Source organism: Dromiciops gliroides, chromosome 3 (genome assembly GCF_019393635.1).
Source record: "Dromiciops gliroides isolate mDroGli1 chromosome 3, mDroGli1.pri, whole genome shotgun sequence".
NCBI classification, from domain to species: domain Eukaryota; kingdom Metazoa; phylum Chordata; class Mammalia; order Microbiotheria; family Microbiotheriidae; genus Dromiciops; species Dromiciops gliroides.
This window is the reverse complement of record NC_057863.1, coordinates 18,138,216-18,157,757: the sequence shown is the minus strand read 5'-3', so window position 1 is coordinate 18,157,757 and position 19,542 is coordinate 18,138,216. Positions and strand designations below refer to the sequence as shown.

Genomic DNA, 19,542 nt, shown 5'->3' with positions numbered 1-19,542 from the left:
AGATCTAAGTTCAAATCTGGCCTCAAACACATACTCTGTGACCTTGGAAAATCACTAACCTCTGTTTGCCTCATTTTCCTCATCTGTCAAATGAAGATAATAATAGCAGTTTTCTCTCAGGGATCTTTTGAGGATAAAATGATTTCATATTTGTAAAGTATTTTGAAAACCTTAAAGCCCTATGTAAATGCTAACTTGAAATGAATCGAGATAAATGAAAACCCTGAAAAATAGAGCTTCTGGATAATTAATAATCAATGTATTAATTAGGCTAGTTGGCAATCAATAAATTTATGGTCAGGGGTTTCTCTCAATAACCAAACACAATTAATAAGGAGGTAGGCTAAAAGTCTTTCGTTCCTCCTGCTGAGAATGTGGCTTGATCATAAGACTCAGCAACTTCAAGGCATCTATGCAGGGGATGACACCTCCACCTGGATCTCTCTAGCAAGTTTTCTCTTTCTTGAGCTGGGTTGCCCTGAACTCTGATGGAGGGGATCAAGGACAGGGGATTCTTCATCCAAACAAAAACTCATCCAGATCAGATTTTGTTTATACTCTAAACAGAAATTAGGTCTCCCAGTTGGGTGGGGTCCAACCCATGGAGATGTGCCTTGAGGACTAGGAGTGATCTCATCAGTAAACCATGATCTTTAGAGGTGGACTGACCTTTTCAGGAGTTGGGTTTTAGGAAAAGGGTAGGTCACAAATTGATAATTAGTTCCTAACTTAATAATATAATATTAATTTTTCTTATTATGATTATACCAAAATAAGATCTAAATGGATACAGGACTTAGACATAAAGGGTCATCACCTCTGTTCTAGCTTCACTTTCTTCCTTTCACAAGCTTGATTTGGGCTAAGCGCTGGGGATACAAATACAAAAAGGAAGATATCTCCTGAACTCAAGAAGCTTACGATCTAAGAGGGAAGCTAAAAAACAGGAGGGGGGAAATAGCCTCCATGAGGGCAGGATGGATAAGTCCAAAGGTGTTCAATCAGTTGGGAAATGGAGAAATGGCTGGCCTGAGCACCCTCAGTGAGCAGCTCTCTACCCTCCATTCAGTGGGCTCCCAGAGGCAGAGAATATTGATGAGGTATGACTACCAAGACTCAAGTGAACTTGTAGGATAATGAGGTTATTGGGGCCATGATGGAGAAATCCAAAGGAGTACAGCCAATAGGAAATGCCTTTAAACATCACCAGTCAATGAGAACCTGAATCATCCTCTGGTCATGCTCAATGACTGCTCTCTCTGTAGATCTCTGTGCTTGGTTTGACTATTTTGCTGAATGGCATCTAGTGAGTGATAATGCTGTAAGAAGAAAGGCCTTGATGTTTAATGTGATTGTACATACCTAGACACTTGGCATCCTAGTGACCTTAAATTAAAAAGGCATTTAATCATTCTGAACCTCAGTATACAATGAAGGTTTTGGGTTAGATTGGGATTCTTTCCCTAGGGTTTGTGAACATTTCAAAAATATATTTTGATAACTATATTTCAATATCATTGGTCTAATTGTAATCCCATATTTTTATGCATTTAGAAACATGATTCTGAGAAAGGAGCTTCAATCAATATCAATTAAGCACCCACCATATACCAGGTTCTATGCTAAGCACTGGGGATAACTAAAAGAAGCAAAAGAGCCTCTGCCCTCAAGGAACTTACAATCTAATGGGGAAGACGACCTGCAAACAAACGTTTACAAAGCAAACTACATGCAGAATTAATAGGAAATAATTAAAAGAGAGAAGGCATTAGAATTAAGAGGGGTTAGGGAAGGCTTCCTATAGAAAGTGGGGTTTTAGTTGTAATGTAAAGGAAGCCAGGGAGGTCAGTAGTCAGAGCAGAGGGAGAACATTCCAGGTATGGGGACCAGAGAAAATGCTTAGAGCTTAAAGATGGAAAGTCTCATTTGTGGAACAGGCAGGAGGCCAGTGGCACTGGATGAAGAGAATGTTTCTGGCAGTAAGGTGTAAGAAGACTGGAAAAGTGAGTGGGAAGAGCTTCATGAGTCTGCCTTCCCGGAGGGGGCCAGGATCCAAGCAAAGGTTAAGAATTCCTGAACTAGATCATCTCTAAGATCTCACTGAGTTCTGAACCTGTGATCTCATCTTATCTGCTGGGATTCCAGATTTAGCAAATTGTCTGCACCACCGGACTTTTTGTCACACAGCCTGGGAATGAAACTAGTTTCTCCCTGAGACTCAGTTTTCTCATCTGAAAAACAAGGATAGTAGCGCTCACATCTCAAGGGATTGTTGTAAGGAAAGCCCTATGAAATCCTAATGTGTTTTGTCGATGCGGGTTGTAGCTATGTATTCTAACCTCAAGAAAAACAGATCCATGTCTCAGAGAGGCTGGAGAAACGAGAGCGTGCATTGGATAGTAATGTGAGGAAGACTGTAGGCTTGGGAAATGATTACCTCTACAAAAATGACAGAAATTTTAGGGATGCAGCTAGGTGTTGCAGTGGATAAAGCACTGGCCCTGGATTCAGGAGTACTTGAGTTCAAATCCAGCCTCAGACATTTGACACTAGCGGTGTGACCCTGGGCAAGTCACTTAACCCTCATTGCCCCGCGAAAGAAAGAAAGAAAGAAAGAAAGAAAGAAAGAAAGAAAGAAAGAAAGAAAGAAAGAAAGAAAGAAAGAAAGAAAGGAAGGAAGGAAGGAAGGAAGGAAGGAAGGAAGGAAGGAAGGAAGGAAGGAAGGAAGGAAGGAAGGAAGGAAGGAAGGAAGGAAGGAAGAAAGAAAGAAAGAAAGAAAGAAAGAAAGAAAGAAAGAAAGAAAGAAAGAAAGAAAGAAAGAAAGAAAGAAAGAAAGAAAGAAAGAAAGAAAGAAAGAAAAAGAAATTTTAGTGTTTGTATTTGCATTCTGCTTTCCCATCTATAGGACTGATTTACCCCAGGGAGAAAATATAACTGTGACTTTCAAAATTCTTATGGGTGCCTCATTCTGCATGCCTGCATTGGACATACTAGCTTTTGCCCCTTCTGCTGCTAGCCATTTTTCTTCTTTGCTTTCACAGAATCCTTCCTCTGTTCCCTTTCTGGCTTTATACACTGCCCCTGCTTTCCTATTCTCCCCCCATGCCCTCCTACCTCTCCCCCCACCACCACCACCACCACGAAAACAGCTTAGCCTTTTTACTGATTTCTGATAAGAGTCCCCAATCTGATATTAACTTAAAACTTCCTTGATTCCTTAAAGTAGGTTATTCATTAACAGGGCTTAAACCACGGGTTGTTGGACAAATCTGACCCATTCATCCCAGGGATCTATCTGCTCAGAGAACTTTCCACTGGGCTCTCCCAGGAGACGAAGCTTGGCCCCTGCAGTTCTTCTGATGAGAAAGTGGGGAATGTGGAACGGAGATATTCGTCTGCTTGATTCTACATGACAAGTCCACGGTGAGTGAACCCAGCGTACAGCCAGCTGGGTGATTTGACAGGCACCAAAGCCAGTCAGCTCCCTTCACATACCAGAGGCAGGGGCCAAACTCTTCACCCCCTGGATTGGGCTGGAGCAGAATTTCCCTAAAGACCAAGCATTGTATTTTTCATTATTTCTGATGGCCGGAGATTCCTGCCCTGAGAGGTATGACTGACCGGCTGTGTTCCTGTCCATTAGTCTTCCAAAAGCAAACAATAATAGAATTGGGGGTGGGGGGCAAGGGGTTGAGGCAACCTTAACTCTTAGCTAGTTGGCAGATTATGCAAATAGCTTCGCTTGGGCATTGTGGAGAGCCTCTGATGCATGCACTTAAATTATGACTGTAAGCAAAGACTTTTGTATGTGGCCAGGTTGTCATAGACTTGCTTCCCTGCCTCATAATTAACAAGTTCTCCTAAAGACAGTGTGTGCATTTTCCTTCAGTCCTCCCCCTGCCCACCCTTGACCAAAAAAAAAAAAAAAAAAAACATTTGTAAACGAAAAGACTTGACCTTGCTCCAGAATTCTGGAAGAAAAATCAAAGGGCATCTCCACAGTCTTTTGGGGAAATAGAGACCACGATGGCTTATTTAGAAACTGCTATTTTCACTCTCTTTTCAGTGGGGGTTTTCTAAATTATTGTTCAGCCCCCCCCTTTTTTTTTCAATTTGGCTTGTGTACTTAAACCATGATTAGCCAAGATCCCTTACATTGCACAATTTTGTCTTGCCTCAAGAACCTCTCATCTAAGATGGCTTGTATGACTGTTTAATTTACTGAAATGTGCATACAAAGAATGGTCTATTTAACTTGGAATTTCCTTTACACTGGCAAAAAAAAAAAAACAGCATCATAGCTATAGAAATTAAAGCAATAGTATTTTGTCAGGTTTTTTTTTTTTTTAGCAAGGTTTCTTTTTTTTTTACCTTCCAAGGCCAATCTGAATGGCAAAATCAATGTCAAGTGAAAATGTGTGCCTCATCTATAAGGTATAAGCAGAATCTATTCTTAGTTTTTAAATATTTACTGGCCACAAAGGTACATTTTCATAGATTCTTAATTCTTAATTTGTCTATATTTCTGTAAAGTTTATGATGCAAATATGGTTATGTGGGGCGAAGTGGGGGGGAGATCAGCTGGAATAACTAAAATGTAATTTCTAATTTGTATTTGATTATGAAAATTAGCCTGTAAAAATAGAAACTGTATGAGTTTTTAAGAAAAAATAGGGGCCAGCTGCCTGGCCCTTTCTGTTGAATTGAAATAGTTCAACATCCAAAGGCTTTTAGTAGAAGTTCAGGGTAAAACATGCCATGACAGGAGAAACCAAGAGGCATGCAGGGAACAATAGGCATCTTGTGGGAGGCTTGAAATGTATGCGGCTGATTCCCATGGGAACTCCCAGAGTCCATTCACGCTGTGTGAAAAAGATGCTCTTTCAAAATAATCTTTAATCCTTCCTTTCAAGGGAAAAAAAAAATCTGTGAACTTTTTAGCAAAAGATTTTGCCGCCCAAATTATTCAATGAGCCAGTTTTCAAACATGAGTAGGGTTTTTTTTTAAGAAAAAAATGAAATTATTGATGCTGTGTTTGGGAGCCCTTGGGAGACTCCCTACCTCTTGTAAATATTGCTGTCAAAGAATGATGGTGTTTGGATCAAAGAACACAGGGCCTTTCCTATTGTTGAGCTGACCACTTTCCTCATGACCAGTTGGCTGGCTGTGTTTGTTTCTTGTATTCCTTCCTAATTTGTGGTAGAGAGGTGGCATGAGCTAAGAGCTAGAGAGCTAGTCCAAAAAGCAAGAAAACTTCAAGTCTTACTTTTCATACTCACTGACAGTGTGACCCTAGGCAAGTCACTTAACTAATGGTGACCTAGGCAGCTAAGACTAGAAGCTACCCACTAGTATTGGAAGAGGGAATTTTCTCACCTAGGAGACCCATATACTGATTAAATGACAGGTCCAGTGCCAATCCCTTGTGATGCAATGGCTAGACTGATGAAATTGGGTTGAGAAGTCCTGGACTCAAGTCTGACCTTCGACATTTATTCCTCATGAGACCTTGGATAAGTCATTATTATTAAGGTGAAGGAGTTGGACAAAATGACCTCCGAGGCTTCTTCTGGCTCTATGTTCTTGACTATGATAAACATTCCTTGAGAAGTTCTAGTGCCTCTACAAACATTTTCTAAATCATTCTTTTTTTTCTTTTTGTGAGGCAATTGGGGTTAAGTGACTTGCCCAGGGTCACACAGCTAGTAAGTGTCAAGTGTCTGAGGCCTGATTTGAACTCAGGTCCTCCTGAATCCAGGGCTGGTGCTTTATCCCCCTGGAGGGGGTAGCTAGGTGGTGCAGTGGATAAAGCACCAGCCCTGGATTCAGGAGGACCTGAGTTCAAATCAGGCCTCAGACACTTGACACTTACTAGCTGTGTGACCCTGGGCAAGTCACTTAACCCCAATTGCCTCACTAAAAAAAAGAGAGAACCCAGGAGTACATAAGCTGAGGAAACAGGTATATATACACCTGAGGGGAAGCTTCTACTTGTTTAAAATAGAGACAATCTGGATTAGGGATTCAAAGATGGGGAAGGACCCTAGAAATAGTCTAGTCTAAGAGGTCTCTACCTGGGGGTCCATGAACTTGTATTTTTGGATATTTTGATAACTATAATTTACTATAACAGGATTCCTTTGTTGTCCTGTGCATTTTATTTGATGCCTTTAAAGGCATTTTTTTTTTCTGAGAAGGGGTCCAAAATAAATCATTTAACTCTTCTAACCCTCAGTCTCCTTATCTGTAAATTGGGAAGACTATTTCTTTTCTTTTCCTTTTCCTTTTTTTTTTTTTTGTAGGGCTGTGAGGGTTAAGTGACTTGCCCAAGGTTACACATGTCAAGTGTCTGAGGTCAAATTTGAACTCAGGTCCCCCTGAATCCAGGGCCAGTGCTTTATCCTCTGTGCCACCTAGCTGCCCAGGAAGACTATTTCTTAAGGTGCTTATCTCAGAGAAACAACATGGACTAAAGGGCAGCCTCACAGTCTGGAAGACCTAGGTATAAGTCTTGCCACTCAGACATCCTGGCTGTGTGACCCTGGCCAAGTCACTTTACTTCTGGGTGGCCCCAGATAACTCTCTAAGACTAGAATTATGGAGGAGTGGCCTGTCTGCTACCTATAGAAAGACAACTGCCTGCCTCTTGGTGTTGCTGTGAAGGCCAATGGGCTGATTCATGTAAAAGCCTCTGAAAACCTTCATGCCCTGCAAAGATGCCAACTCTGGTGAGTGTGCTTGGCATTCCAGGCCTTCCACCAGGAAGGGAAATGGAAGGTTTGCTCAGCCTGTCATGGGGTGAGCTCAGTGGTCAGGCTCTTCCTCCAGCTGCCAGGGTGGGGGTGCAGGGGCCAGGTGGAGGAATGAGATATTGTCACACAATCCGGGAGAAATTCAATGTCAATGCAAACTAGTCTCTTTAAAATGGGAGAAAGCCTGACCAAACACACGCTGGGCAGAATAAAAGATCCTGGAGAGATCCAACACTGAATAGAATGTCCTTGCAGCCCATGCACTGTAAACTCCCTGAGGGCAGGGCAAGCCCATCACCAATAGAGCTTCATCTTAGATTAGAGCAAGAGGTATTCATGCCTCAAACAAGCATTTAATGTGTACCTAATAGGCCCAGGGATAAAAGGGAAGGTCAGTTAGCCCCTAATTCCAAGGAGCCTTGAGGCTGTATGAATAGCACACTCCATTTAGGTCTGCATTTTTCAAAGGATATAGTGGTTCAGTGCATGGTGCTCTGCCAGATCTAGAGTCAGGAAGACTCATCTTCCAGAGTTCAAATCTGGCCTCAGACACTTACTAGCTGTGTGATCCTGTTTGCCTCAGTTTCTTCATCTGTAAAATGAGCTGGAGAAGGAAATGGCAAACCGCTGCAGTATCTTTGCAAACCCCAAGTGGTGTCACAGAGTCAGATACAACTGAACAGCAACAAAAATTGAATCTATAGTCAGCATTTATGTAAAGCTTTAAGGTCTATGAGGCACTTTACATTCATTATCCCATTTGATCCTCATAGTAACACTAGTAGGCAAGTGCTATTATTGTCATCTCCATTTTACAGAGAAGGAAACTGAGGCTGAAAGAGGTTAAGAGAAGTGCCCGGGGTCATAGAACTTGTAAGTATCCAAAGAAGAATTGGAGTTCGGGTCTTCCTCTCTCAAAGTCCTGCATCAATACTCACTGTACCCCCTGGCTGCCTATCATGATTAAGGAATGAAACACAACAAGGAAAGGATGAATAGTTTTTGTTGTTTGTTTTAGGAAGATTGGCTTTGTCGTTGTTTGGTGTTTTTTTTTTCAGTTGTGTCCAGTTCTTCATGATCTCATTTGGGTTTTTCTTAGCAAAGATCCTGGAGTGACTGGCCACTTCCTCCTCCCGCTCATTTCACAGATGAGGAAACTGAGGCAAACAGGGTGAAGTGACTTGCCCAGGGTCACACAGCCAGTAAGTGTCCGAAGCTGGATTTGAACTCAAGAAGAGACTTCCTGACTCCAGGGTCTTCACTCTGTGCACTGTGGTGCCGTCTCACTGCCCCTTTCTAATAAGTGATCAAAGGGTGGCAATTACTGCATTCAAATATGAACACCTTTATAATGACCTTCTTCGCCTAGTTTTCTATCTTGGTTTGAATCACCTTGAATAATTCATTTCATTTTTCTGGATCTCAGTTTCCTTATCTATAAAATGAGACTTATAATGCCTGCACTACAGGCTACTATGAAGAAGGTGCTTTATAAATTGGAGTTGTTGGTATAATTGATGCTGGTGGTGTAACTTCTTCAGGCTAAAGATGGTCTAAGTACTGGATGCCCTGTCCCCGCAGGTAGGGAAGGGCTTAAAGGTCTTAGGACCATATTGGAAAGGGATCTCAGATCAAGGAGTCTAACGCCTTCCCATTATAGATGCCTAGGCAGCCTAAGGAATTTGCTGAAGTCACAAAGAGTCAGAGGTGGGAAATTAGAAGTCCCCTACCTTCCCTTTCTGTGCTTGCTTGCCCCGGAGCATGAAGATTGCAGGCATCTCATCCTTGTCTTAGCAGAGGGTTCACATCTTGCTCCTTGAACCTTCTGGAGGGCAAACACCCAGAATTGCTAGTGACTGCTACAGTGGATAGAGTCAGCTTCACAGCGCCAGAAGACTCTAGCTTGGCTGAACAGAAGCGCTTTGCATCAGGGCAAGAGGGATGTTTGTAAGCCCCATGCTGCATTGCATGCCTCAGCACATTAGTAAAACATGAATCCTTAGCTGTTTAGATGAGATGCTCTCTTGAAGGTTGGGGGTTTTTTGTTTTGTTTTTTTTTTTAACCAACTGGTCATAGATTAAAGGTTTAATCTCTTCCTTTGAAAATTACTGAAAAGTAATTCAGAGGCTGTTTGGTCCAACCCTCTCATTTTTCAGATGAAGAAACTAGGGCTTAAGGAGGTCAGTGACCTGGGGAAGGTCACATAAGCGGTAAGCAGTGAGGTCTAAGGCTCACAGAATCTTAGTTACTTAAGCTCTAAGGTCCCTTACAGGACGGGCTCTATTCTCCTGCGATCCTAATCCAACCTCTTCGTTTTTGAAATGAGAAAACCGAGGCCCAGGAAAGTTAAAATGGCTTGTCTGAAACCCTGGCATAAGAGACAAGAAACGGGCCCCCAAAAGTGCCTCACTCTCTCCCCTGCCCTGCCCTTTCTGATCCTTTAATGCTAAGATTTTCTCTCATAAGGTCTACATCCTTAAACTCTCCCCAAATGTGACCCATTCATTGACCAAGTGGCTGTCTGATTCCCCAAGGTTCTTTCTAGGTCAATTCCCCAGGGTTCCAGGTGATTTCTATAAGCCCTGGGAGGAAGAGAAGTGCCAAAGAGCTCCCAGCTCTCTTGTTCTCACCAGCTTTAAGAAATGGCACACATGACTTGTTCATTCACCTGCCACAGATGCCTTTGAACACTCTTTCTGTTCTTGGGTGTTTTTTTCCCTCTCTCCAATCTTCCTGGGGAAGGGGTAGTTTTTCATGAACACAGGGAGTTTTGTGTTCTCTTTTTGAAAAAAACACTGTAGTTGGCTGCAGCAGGCTTTGTATTTCATCCCAGGAAACACAGCATTTCCCTGGGAGATAAGGTTGCCCCTGTGGAGGCTCAGCCTGGCCACCTGACCCAAAGCAGGCTCACAGTTAAGGCTGCATTAGGCTGCATTCCTGGCATTCCAAAACCTTGGCATTGCAATGAACAACTGGAGGTTCACTGGGCTCCCTGACTCCAGCTTGCTGTCCCCTGGTAGGCTGCCTCCTGGACCACCAAGGCAAAGTTAGAAATCCACCCCCAGCCTCCAAACATACAACGAGGTGGCAGCGTCGGCAAGACTGTTTGGAGAGAAACACAGGTAAATTAGAAAGAACCAGAGGGGCTTTGGTCCGCACAAAAAGATGGACCAATGTTGCAGGCAGAAGGGTTGACTTTTCCTCTCCATATTGCTTTCTTATAAGAGGCTGCCCCTTCTACTGGGACACCAGCTCTTACCCAGTGGGAGGCCACGGGCATTGGACCAGCAGTAATGTGAGCACTTTAAGCCCCAGACCACGGGGATTAAGGGGAGAGGGTGGAGGCAGATAGGCATTTTATCAGTCCTGCCAATTAGCATAGACCCACAGGCCAAAATGAAGTCTGGAGTTGCTTAAGATTTCACAGACCATTCATAAAGGAGGAGGGGGGAGGGGTGGGGGGGCAGGGAAAGAGCTTTTGTAAACTTTCTCCTTTGACGGTTCTAACCGAGTAAAAGGGCCATCTGGGGAAAGGAAGATGTGGAAACCTGGGGGAGGGGAAGCCCTGAGCACATTCAGAAGAGAGCCTTGGGTTTTGTTTTTGTAGCAGGAAAGGGGGATTGAATTGGGCCAACGATTTCATTGCTGCCCCCAGGGAGGAAATTCCCCCTATAGACTAGTACCTGCTCTGCAACTTGCAGTCTCAGGGCTCTAACTTCGGGTCACAGCCAGTTAGAGTCAGAGGACGGATTCTTCCTGATTCTGAGGCCAACAAGAATAACTGAAGTCAGGAGGGGCTCTTACCCTGGGGGCCACAAACTTGGTTTTAGATATGTGTGAGAATATGTACATACATACGTGTGTGTATGTATGTGTGTGTTGAGTGTGAATATTCTCCCTCTCCTCTCTTTCCTCTCCCTCTCCCTCTCTCCTCTCTCCTCTCTTTCTCCCTCTCTCATCATCTCTCTTCTCTCCTTCTCTCTCTCTCCCTCTCCCCCCCCCCTCACTCTCTCCCCACTCTCTCCCTCTCCCTCCCTCCTTCTTTCCCTCTCTCCCTCTTACTCAAATTGTGTATTTCCAGGCTGTGAGTAGATTTCTGACTACCTTGTTGGTTCAGGAGGCAGCTTACCAGAGGGCAGCAAGCTGGAGTCAAAGACAGTCTGGTGAACCTTACACACATACATAGTGTGATTTGGGCTGCACTCGAGAGTTGTGCAGTAGTGTGTCTGACACCTCTCTGTACTAGAGAGTACAATGTATTTGATTCCCAAAAGAATCACATCCCAAAGCAGCAGCCCTTCAGGTTAGAGTCTGTCTGGTCACCCATTCTGCCTGTCTCTCTGTCTCCCTGTTGGCCTTTCTGACTGACTGTGTCTCTATTTCCCCCACCTACTGACATACTCCCAAGGTCTATCAGTTTTCTTGCCCCTCCTCATCTCTCCTCTAGCTTGGAGCCTGTAGTGAAGGTCACTACTAAAGAAAGATCATTTCTTATTGGAAATAGCATCCTAGGATCATAGACTGAGAGGTGGAAGGTATCTTACAAGCAAAGACTTTAGACATCATAGAGTTCAGTCTCATTTTACAAATAAGGAAACTGAGGCTGAAAGGGATTAGCTGCTATATACAGCTGCTGTACTAACATTGCTGGTCTGGAGGGAAAGATAGTGTTTAAGGGTGATATTTTTACAGTCCCAACTTCCTTACCTCTCTGTCTTCTCATCTGTCAAATGAGGAAGAGGCATGAATTAAATGATCTCTAGGGCTGGACATGGCTGGAAAATGACTGAACAACAACAAAAAAAGTCCCTTCCAAATCTCAAAGTTTGGGTCCTATGATTTAATCCATTTAGTTGGCTTTGAAACTGGTTGAAAGCCAGATCCAAACTGTAGTCATTAATGGTTCATTATCAGTTTAGAGGGTGGTCTCTAAAGGTGTGCCACAGGGATCCTGCTGAGCCCTCTGCTGTTTAATATTGTTATCAGTGACTTAGATAATTATGTAGCTGGCATGTTTATCAGATTTTCAGATAACACAAAGCTGGAAGGGAGAGTTAGACTAGACACCAGATGGCAGAGTTAGGACGTGAAAACCTCTGGGCAGGCTAGAATGTTGGGGAAAATCGAATAGATTTAACAGTGATAACAGTAAAGTCTTACACTTGGGTTCTAAAAATATACCTTGCAAACATGGGATAATGAAGATGTGGCCAGATAGGACTTTGCCTGGACAAGGTCATGGGGACTGAGAAGGGTTGCAAGCTCAACATGAGTCGATACTTTGCTATGATAGACAAGTGTCCAGGAAAAGAGGGGTTAACTCTGGCCTAGTCAAACCATATTTGGGGGTGTCGTGTCTAGTTCTGGGGGCCATATTGTAGGGCAGTCATTGATCATCTAGAGTGTGTTTAGAGGACGTCATTGATGGTTGTCACCCTGATGGTGAAGGACAGCAAGGGAATGCAGTGTGAGGACTGGTCAAAGGAACTGGAGGTGTTTTGTATACAGAAGAGAAGACTTGGAGAGGGAATTATTATTATTATTATTATTACTATTATTATTATTATTATTTAGCATTTATAGAGCACTTCAAGGTTTGTGAAGTGCATTACATATATTAACTTATTTCGTCCTCACAATGCTGTGAAATAAATTCTATTATTAGTCACATCTTAAAGATGAGGAAACTGAGGCAAATAGAAGTTAAATGACTTGCCCAGAGTCACACATCTAGTTGTTGATTGTCCTATGCTTTCAAAGAGAACCAAAGAGATATTATTATGTTGAGGTCAAGGTACACTGTGTTCAGCTGTGGCTGATCAGTCTAATATGAGCTCAGAAGGCCCTACTACAAGTCAGACGCAAATAACCTGTTAGAATATTTGGGATGGAAATGTCTCTGGATTTGTGCAGTTCACATTTCTTTTGTGCTACTGTGATTCCACCTTGCTTATGGAGCACAGCACCTTCTTTGATGCAGGCAAGCCAGGCTGGGTGGTCCTGCGCCAGAGTCTCCCGGGCTCACAATCGATGCCAAAGTCTTTCAGAGAGACCTTGAGAGTGTCCTTGTATGGTTTCTTCTGACCTCTGTGTGAGTGGTTGCCTTGTGCTAGTTCTCTATAAAATAGTCCTTCTTATTATTGAAAATTGCATGTGTAACGATTGGAATGACGCCACCTGCTGGATACTTACTGTAGAAGAGTTCTGCCCATGAAGCGAAGGTCTTTGAGGGCAAGACCAGGAGTCTTTTCTTTGGCGGGGAGGAAGTGACGCAGACTAGTGGGAGGAGGAAGGAAGAGACTGGCGCTGACTCTGGGTCTCTTTCCTTTGGACTCTGGTGGAGAGTGGAGCTAGAAATGTGCTCTCCCTTTAATAGATAGGAATCTAGGCCTTTTTCTCTCTCTTTACCAAATTCTTATTCTCCTTAATAAATGCTTAAAAGTCTAACTCTTGCTAAAGCTTATAATTTATTGGCGACCACTCATTAGATATTTTAGACAGTTTAGCTAGAATTTTAGCCCTTAACACATGCATCTAGGGGCAGCTAGGTGGCACAGTAGATAGAGCACCGACCTTGGAGTCAGGAGTACCTGAGTTAAAATCTGGCCTCAGACACTTAACACTTACTAGCTGTGTGACCCTGGGCAAGTCACTTAACCCCAATTGCCTCACTAAAAAAAAAAAAAGAAAAGAAAAGAAAAAAAGAAAAAGAAAAATGCATGCATCTAGCAAGAGTCTGGGGCAGGGTTTCAGCTCAGGTCCTCTTGACTCCAGGCCCTGTGCCACCCAGCTACCTAAGCAGGATGACTATTTGCAAGTGTTTGAAAAGGAATAAGACTTTTTTATTTCAAAGACTCTCAACAGCAGGAATGGGTGGAAATTGCAAAGAGGTGAATTTAGGTTTGATGTGAGGAAGATAATCCCCAACAAAAGTCATCAAAAAAGTGAAATGAGCAGTAAAGGGTTATGCTGAGTGATCACTTATTGCTTGTGTTGTAGAGGGGATTCTCCTTGACTTAGAGGACCTCAGAGGTTCCTAACAATTCTACAATTCTGTGATTCTTTCTGTCATTTTATAGCTGAGGAAACTTAGGAAACCAAGACCATACAGCTAATAAGTAACTGATATAGAAGAGAGACAAGATAATTTGGCTACTTAAAATTCAAAAGCCGGGGGCAGCTAGGCAGCACAGTGGATAAAGCACCTGGATTCAGGAGGACCTGAGTTCAAATCCAGCCTCAGACACTTGACACTAGCTGTGTGACCCTGGGCAAGTCACTTGACCCTCATTGACCCACCAAAAAAAGAAAAAAACTTCAAAAGCCATTATGAAAATAAAAGCAATGAAAAATAATTATCATAGAAACTGTAGAGTGGGAAAATTAATTCTATCAAATATCATTGACAAGTTTAAAATCTAAAATATATAGGGAATTGGCACCAATAAGTTACACAAAGAGTTATTCCCCAGTAGTGAAATGGTTAAAGGATATGAATGTTTCTCTTTTTTGTTGTTGCTGTTTGGTTTAAATTACTTGTCAGTGAACAAAAAATCGAGATCCTCTACCTCCCAGCCCATTCCCACTTTTGAAAAGGCAAAGGCAAATAAAAAAGAAAACTTTTCTGATAAATATGTATAGTCAAGCAAAATAAAGTCCTACATTAACTGTGTATATGTGTGTGTATTGTGTGTATGTACATATGTATGAACAAAGGTCTCACATATGATAGAAATATATATTGGATATATGTATATATCTATATATAGAGATAGAGAATATAGATATATATGGAGAGAGAATAAATATGATAGGAAGGTGATGGAGTCAAGGTAATATACATATTTATGTATATATATATATATATATGCACACACATGCAGAGGTGTGATAGAATATATTTATTCCATCACACCTCTATCAAGAGGTGAATAGATTGCTGTCATCATGAATCTTCCTAGAATTAGGATTGGCCATTGCCTTAATCAGAGTTCTAACCATCTTTAAAGTTGTTTGTCTTTACAGTGTTGTGGTGATTATTTAAATTGTCCTCCTGGTTCTACACACACACACACACACACACACACACACACACACACACATCACTCTGCATCCATTCATACAAATCCTCAAAGATTTCTCTGAAACTATCCCTTTTACAATGTAGCACAATAGTCTTCAAATAAGTCTATATACAATAAGTTGATATGATATGAATAAATTTCAATAGCAGAGCTACAAAGTATAAATGACCAAATTGAAATGTAAATAGTTAATGCTGGAATAGCTGTGAGAATGCAATAGCAGTAAGAGGCTTTTGGTGGAGCTGTGAAGTGGGCCATTCATTCTGGATATAAATTTAGATTTGTGACTGAACGATCCATCCATACCCTTTGGCCTGCTATTTGGCTTATGACCTAAGGAAGTCAAAGAAGCAAACAAAAATCCAATATTTACCACTTTGGAAGACTATTCATTATCTTTTGTCCCCACACCATCTCCAAGCTGTTGCCAAGGCCCACTGACTTCACCTCTGGAGTGTTTCCTGTCAATTTCACCTTTGCAGCATCTCTCCAATATTCCCCCTTCTCTCCTCTGATACTGCCACTGGTATAGGCCCTCATTACATCTCACTCAGATAATTGCAAGAGCATCCTTCATTCAGCCACATAAATTTGCTAAACACTGTTCTCTACCAAATTAGATTGTGAGCTCTTTGAGGGCAAAAACTATCTTTTGCCTCTTTTTGTATCCCTAGCACTTATCACAGTATCTGGAATGTAGTGTTTAATAAATGCTTATTGACTTACTGACAAAGAACTGGAAACAAAGTAGGTACCCACTGATTGGGAAATTTCAGAAAAATTTGTGGTATCTAAATGTATTCTGTATAAGGAAATGATAAATATGAAAGACTGAGAGAAACATGGGAAGATTGTATGAACTGATGCAAAATGAAAGAAAAAGCACCATGAGAACTATATATTTGATGACTATAGAAATATAAAGTAACATCACCAAAAGGATATTGAAATTTGAATGACTAAAATACTAATGCGTGACCTGGAGAACAGATGATAAAAGTTCCTTCTACCTCACAGCAGAAAGTCAGGGGACAATGGTGCATGTTGTTACTTGCCAGCCTTGGCAGAAAGAGACAGGCATACACACACACACACACACAGAGGGAGGGAGGGAGGGAGGGAGGGAGGGAGGGAGAGAGAGAGAGAGAGAGAGAGAGAGAGAGAGAGAGAGAGAGAGAGAGAGAGAGAGAGAGAAATTAACAAGCATTTATGAAGGACTTCCTATTTGCCCAGCATTGTGCTAAGTGCTGGGAATAAAATGAAAGGGAAAAAAGCAAGATACCCGTGTGGAGCTCACAGTCTAATGGAGGAGACAACATACAAACAACTGTGTTCTAACAAAATATAGACCAGATAAAATGAAGATAATCTCAGAGGGAAGGCACTAGCATTAAAGGGGATTAGGAAAGGCTTCTTGTCCAATGTGACACTTTAGCTGAGACTTGAAGGAAGCCAGGAGGTGAAGGTGAGGAGTGAAAGAATGCCAGGCCTGGGAGATAGCCAGTGAAAATGCCAGGGGTCAGGAGGTAAGAAGAGAGAATAATAAAAATGAACTAGATGGGGCAGCTAGGTGGCACAGTGGATAAAGCACTGGCCCTGGATTCAGGAGGACCTGAGTTCAAATCCAGCCTCAGACACTTGACACTAGCTGTGTGACCCTGGGCAAGTCACTTAACCCTTATTGCCCCGAAAAAAAACCACAACAAATACAAACAAACAAACAAATGCACTAGATGGACAGACTGATGGATGGACAGATACAATTATTAAGCATTCACTAAATCATTCACTCTGCTAAGCAACTGAGAATAAAAATACAAGCATATAAGATAGTCCCTGATCTCAAGGAGCTTCCATGGGCTTCACCTCACTTCAGGTCTGCAAACAGAGGGTAGGTGACCACTGGTCAGGGAAGCTGAAATAGAGATGCGTGTTCAGGAAATGAGCTGAATTCAGTAGCTTATGAGACCCCTCTAACTCTGAAAATCTGAGATTCTTTGTAAAAACATTTTTACAAAGCATTTTTTTCTCTGGTGAGACTTCAAGTCTTCCTCCAAGTCTGCTATTTTGCTAATTTCCATAATAAATTATGTGTTTTCCTCCTTTCAGAGTGTACCAGAAGAAATCTCCAAATCCAAAGAAAAAACTACCTTTCTAGGAAAACCATGTACCTTCCTTGCTATGCCCTTCAATGCTAATCACTCTCTCCAAAGGAAGCACATGACTGTGTGTATCCAGAAGTGGAGTTGATACCCACTGGGCACCACAATGCATCATCTGTTCAGACTAGTTTTGGGACAAAAGGACCTTTCCCGTGCTGGGGACCTCTTCTCCTTGAATGACTCGGAGATTGAAGGAAGCCTGTCAGAAGCTTTGGAACAAATTAAAATAATTAGCTCATCTTCAGTAAGTAACACTGCTTCTTGGATGGGGTTCCTAATCTTTTCTGTCATATAGCCAAATCGTGAGAAAAAGAACATATAAGGGAGGTGAGTGGCATAGATCAAAGCTAGGAACCTTGGGGAATGAACCTTCATTCTGTTCTGCTCCAGACATCTGCAGGGGATGGGGTAAAGGACAGATAGGATTTTTAGATCTTGGCCCTACTGAGCTGTTTGAGTCTGATTTTGTAGAAAGAATTAACAAGGTAGCCAGTGACTGATGTCTTGGTGTTCAACTGTGATTGCCAGACAGCCTTCTGTTCATCCTTGGAGAACAGGGCAGTGGGGATTACAGAACATATTTCAAATTTCCTGAGCCTTCTTGGCAAAGAGCTACTTCTGTTAAATGGAGAGAGGGAGAGAGCACAGAAATTCACGATTTGTGTCCTTTGAAGACCAGCCTGCTCAGCCTAATGAAATCAGTTAAATAAAAAGGCATTTGGGCTGAGGTCTAAGTATTGAAAGGAGATAAAGGGATAGGAGCAAAAGTCATATTTTTTAAAGGACAATAGACAATTAACATTTACTAAACACCTGCTATATTCTAGGCACTGTACTAATAGATGGGGATACAAAGAAAGGGGAAAAAATCCCTGCTCTCAAGGAGCTCACAGTCTGCAAATAAAGATGTATAAACAAGATTTCTATAGGAAAAATTATGGGTGTTCTCAAAGGGAAATACATTAAAATTAAGAAGGCCTGGGAGGGGGCAGCTAGGTGGCACACTGGATAAAGCACCGGCCCTGGATTCAGGAGGACCTGAGTTCAAATCCAGCCTCAGGCACTTAACACTTACTAGCTGTGTGACCCTAGGCAAGTCACTTAACCCCAATTGCCTCACGAAAAAGAAGGAGGAGGAGGAGGAGGAGGTGGTGGTGGTGGTGGTGGTGGTCTGGGAAAGGCTGAGACTTTGCCAGAGACTTTTAGGGAGTCAAGGAAACCAGGAGGTGATAGAGGGAGAGGTAGAGGTGGTGAAGAATAGAATTCCAAGCCTGGGGGACAGCAGTGGAAATGCATGGAAATGGGTGAGGAAGTATTGTGTTCAAGGAATAGCAAGGACAACAAGATCATTGATTAAAGAGTTCATGGAGAGAAGTAAGCTAGAAGAAGACCAGAAAGCTATGAAGGGGCACGGTTACATAGGACTTCAAGGATTTTGAACCTGGAATTAAGAGGGAGATACTGGACTACAATGAATGGGGGGGGGGGCGGGGATATGGTCAGACGTGTTTTAGGAATGTCATTTGACAGCTGAGTGGAGGATGGATTGGAGTGTGAAGAGACTCAAGGCAAGACCCAACAGTAAGCTACTGTAATTGTCCAGGTATGATGTGTTGAGGGATTGTACCAGGGTGATGGCAGTGTGTATATTAAAAAAAAAATTATAAAAGTAAGAACAAAAGGACTTGACTACTGGTCATACATAGGGGATAAGAGAGAGTGAAGAGTTAAGAATGACATCTCAGGGAAGCTAGTTGGCGCAATGGATAGAGCACCGGTCCTGGAGTCAGGAGGACCTGAATTCAAATCCAGCCTCAGACACTTAACACTTACTAGTTGTGTGACCCTGGGCAAGTCACTTAACCCCAATTGCCTCACTAAAAAAAAAAAAAAAAAACCCAAGAATGACATCTCGGTTACAAGCCTGAGTTGCTGGGAGAATGGTGATACCAATGGCAAGGATAGGGGAGTTAGGAAGAGGGGAGGACTTGGGAGCAGGACAGGTTGAGTTTAAGATGTGCATAGGATATCTGATAATCTTCCCATCATCCAAAGTGGCAGCTACTTTTTAAATAGGAATTCACTCCTTCACTTTTTTCTTCTGCTTTTCTATTCAATCAACAAGCCTTTTACTGAGCTCCTATGGGCTGAGTACTTTGCTGAACACTGTAAAATGCTCTGTTGAGCACAATTCCTTCAAGAAGCTTACAGTCTATTTAACTTGCTTTATTTTCTTCTCTCCCTGATTCCTTTATATAATGTCTTACATAACCAGATGAGTCCATTAAAAAAATAATTAATACAAAATTAATACAAGGTAGTTTGGGCCAGGAGGCTGCCAGCAGTTGGGTTTGCTTCTCATCTTTCCTTCCTCATACCCCTCCAATCTTGTTTAGTTCTTTCATTCTCAGTACCCATACTTCATATGGAGAGAGAGAGAGAGAGAGAGATACACACATATATGTATATATATATAATATATATTTAATTAGCTAGAGGTAGAGAGAATGAGGCTAACGACTTTGCACGACTCTGCCTCACT

The 19,542-nt window shown here is 42.2% G+C and overlaps 1 protein-coding gene across 1 annotated transcript in view; it reads left to right on the top strand.

Moving 5' to 3' along the window:
* Positions 1–3,298: 3,298 nt before the first annotated feature.
* VEPH1 (ventricular zone expressed PH domain containing 1) overlaps positions 3,299–19,542 on the top strand; it is a 219,469-nt gene continuing 203,225 nt past the window's right edge. The window contains exons 1-2 of the mRNA XM_043996166.1: positions 3,299–3,423; positions 16,948–17,244. Of these exons, the coding sequence (XP_043852101.1) occupies positions 17,107–17,244 (138 nt within the window). The 5' untranslated portion in view covers positions 3,299–3,423; positions 16,948–17,106. The remainder of the gene's footprint in view (positions 3,424–16,947; positions 17,245–19,542) is intronic.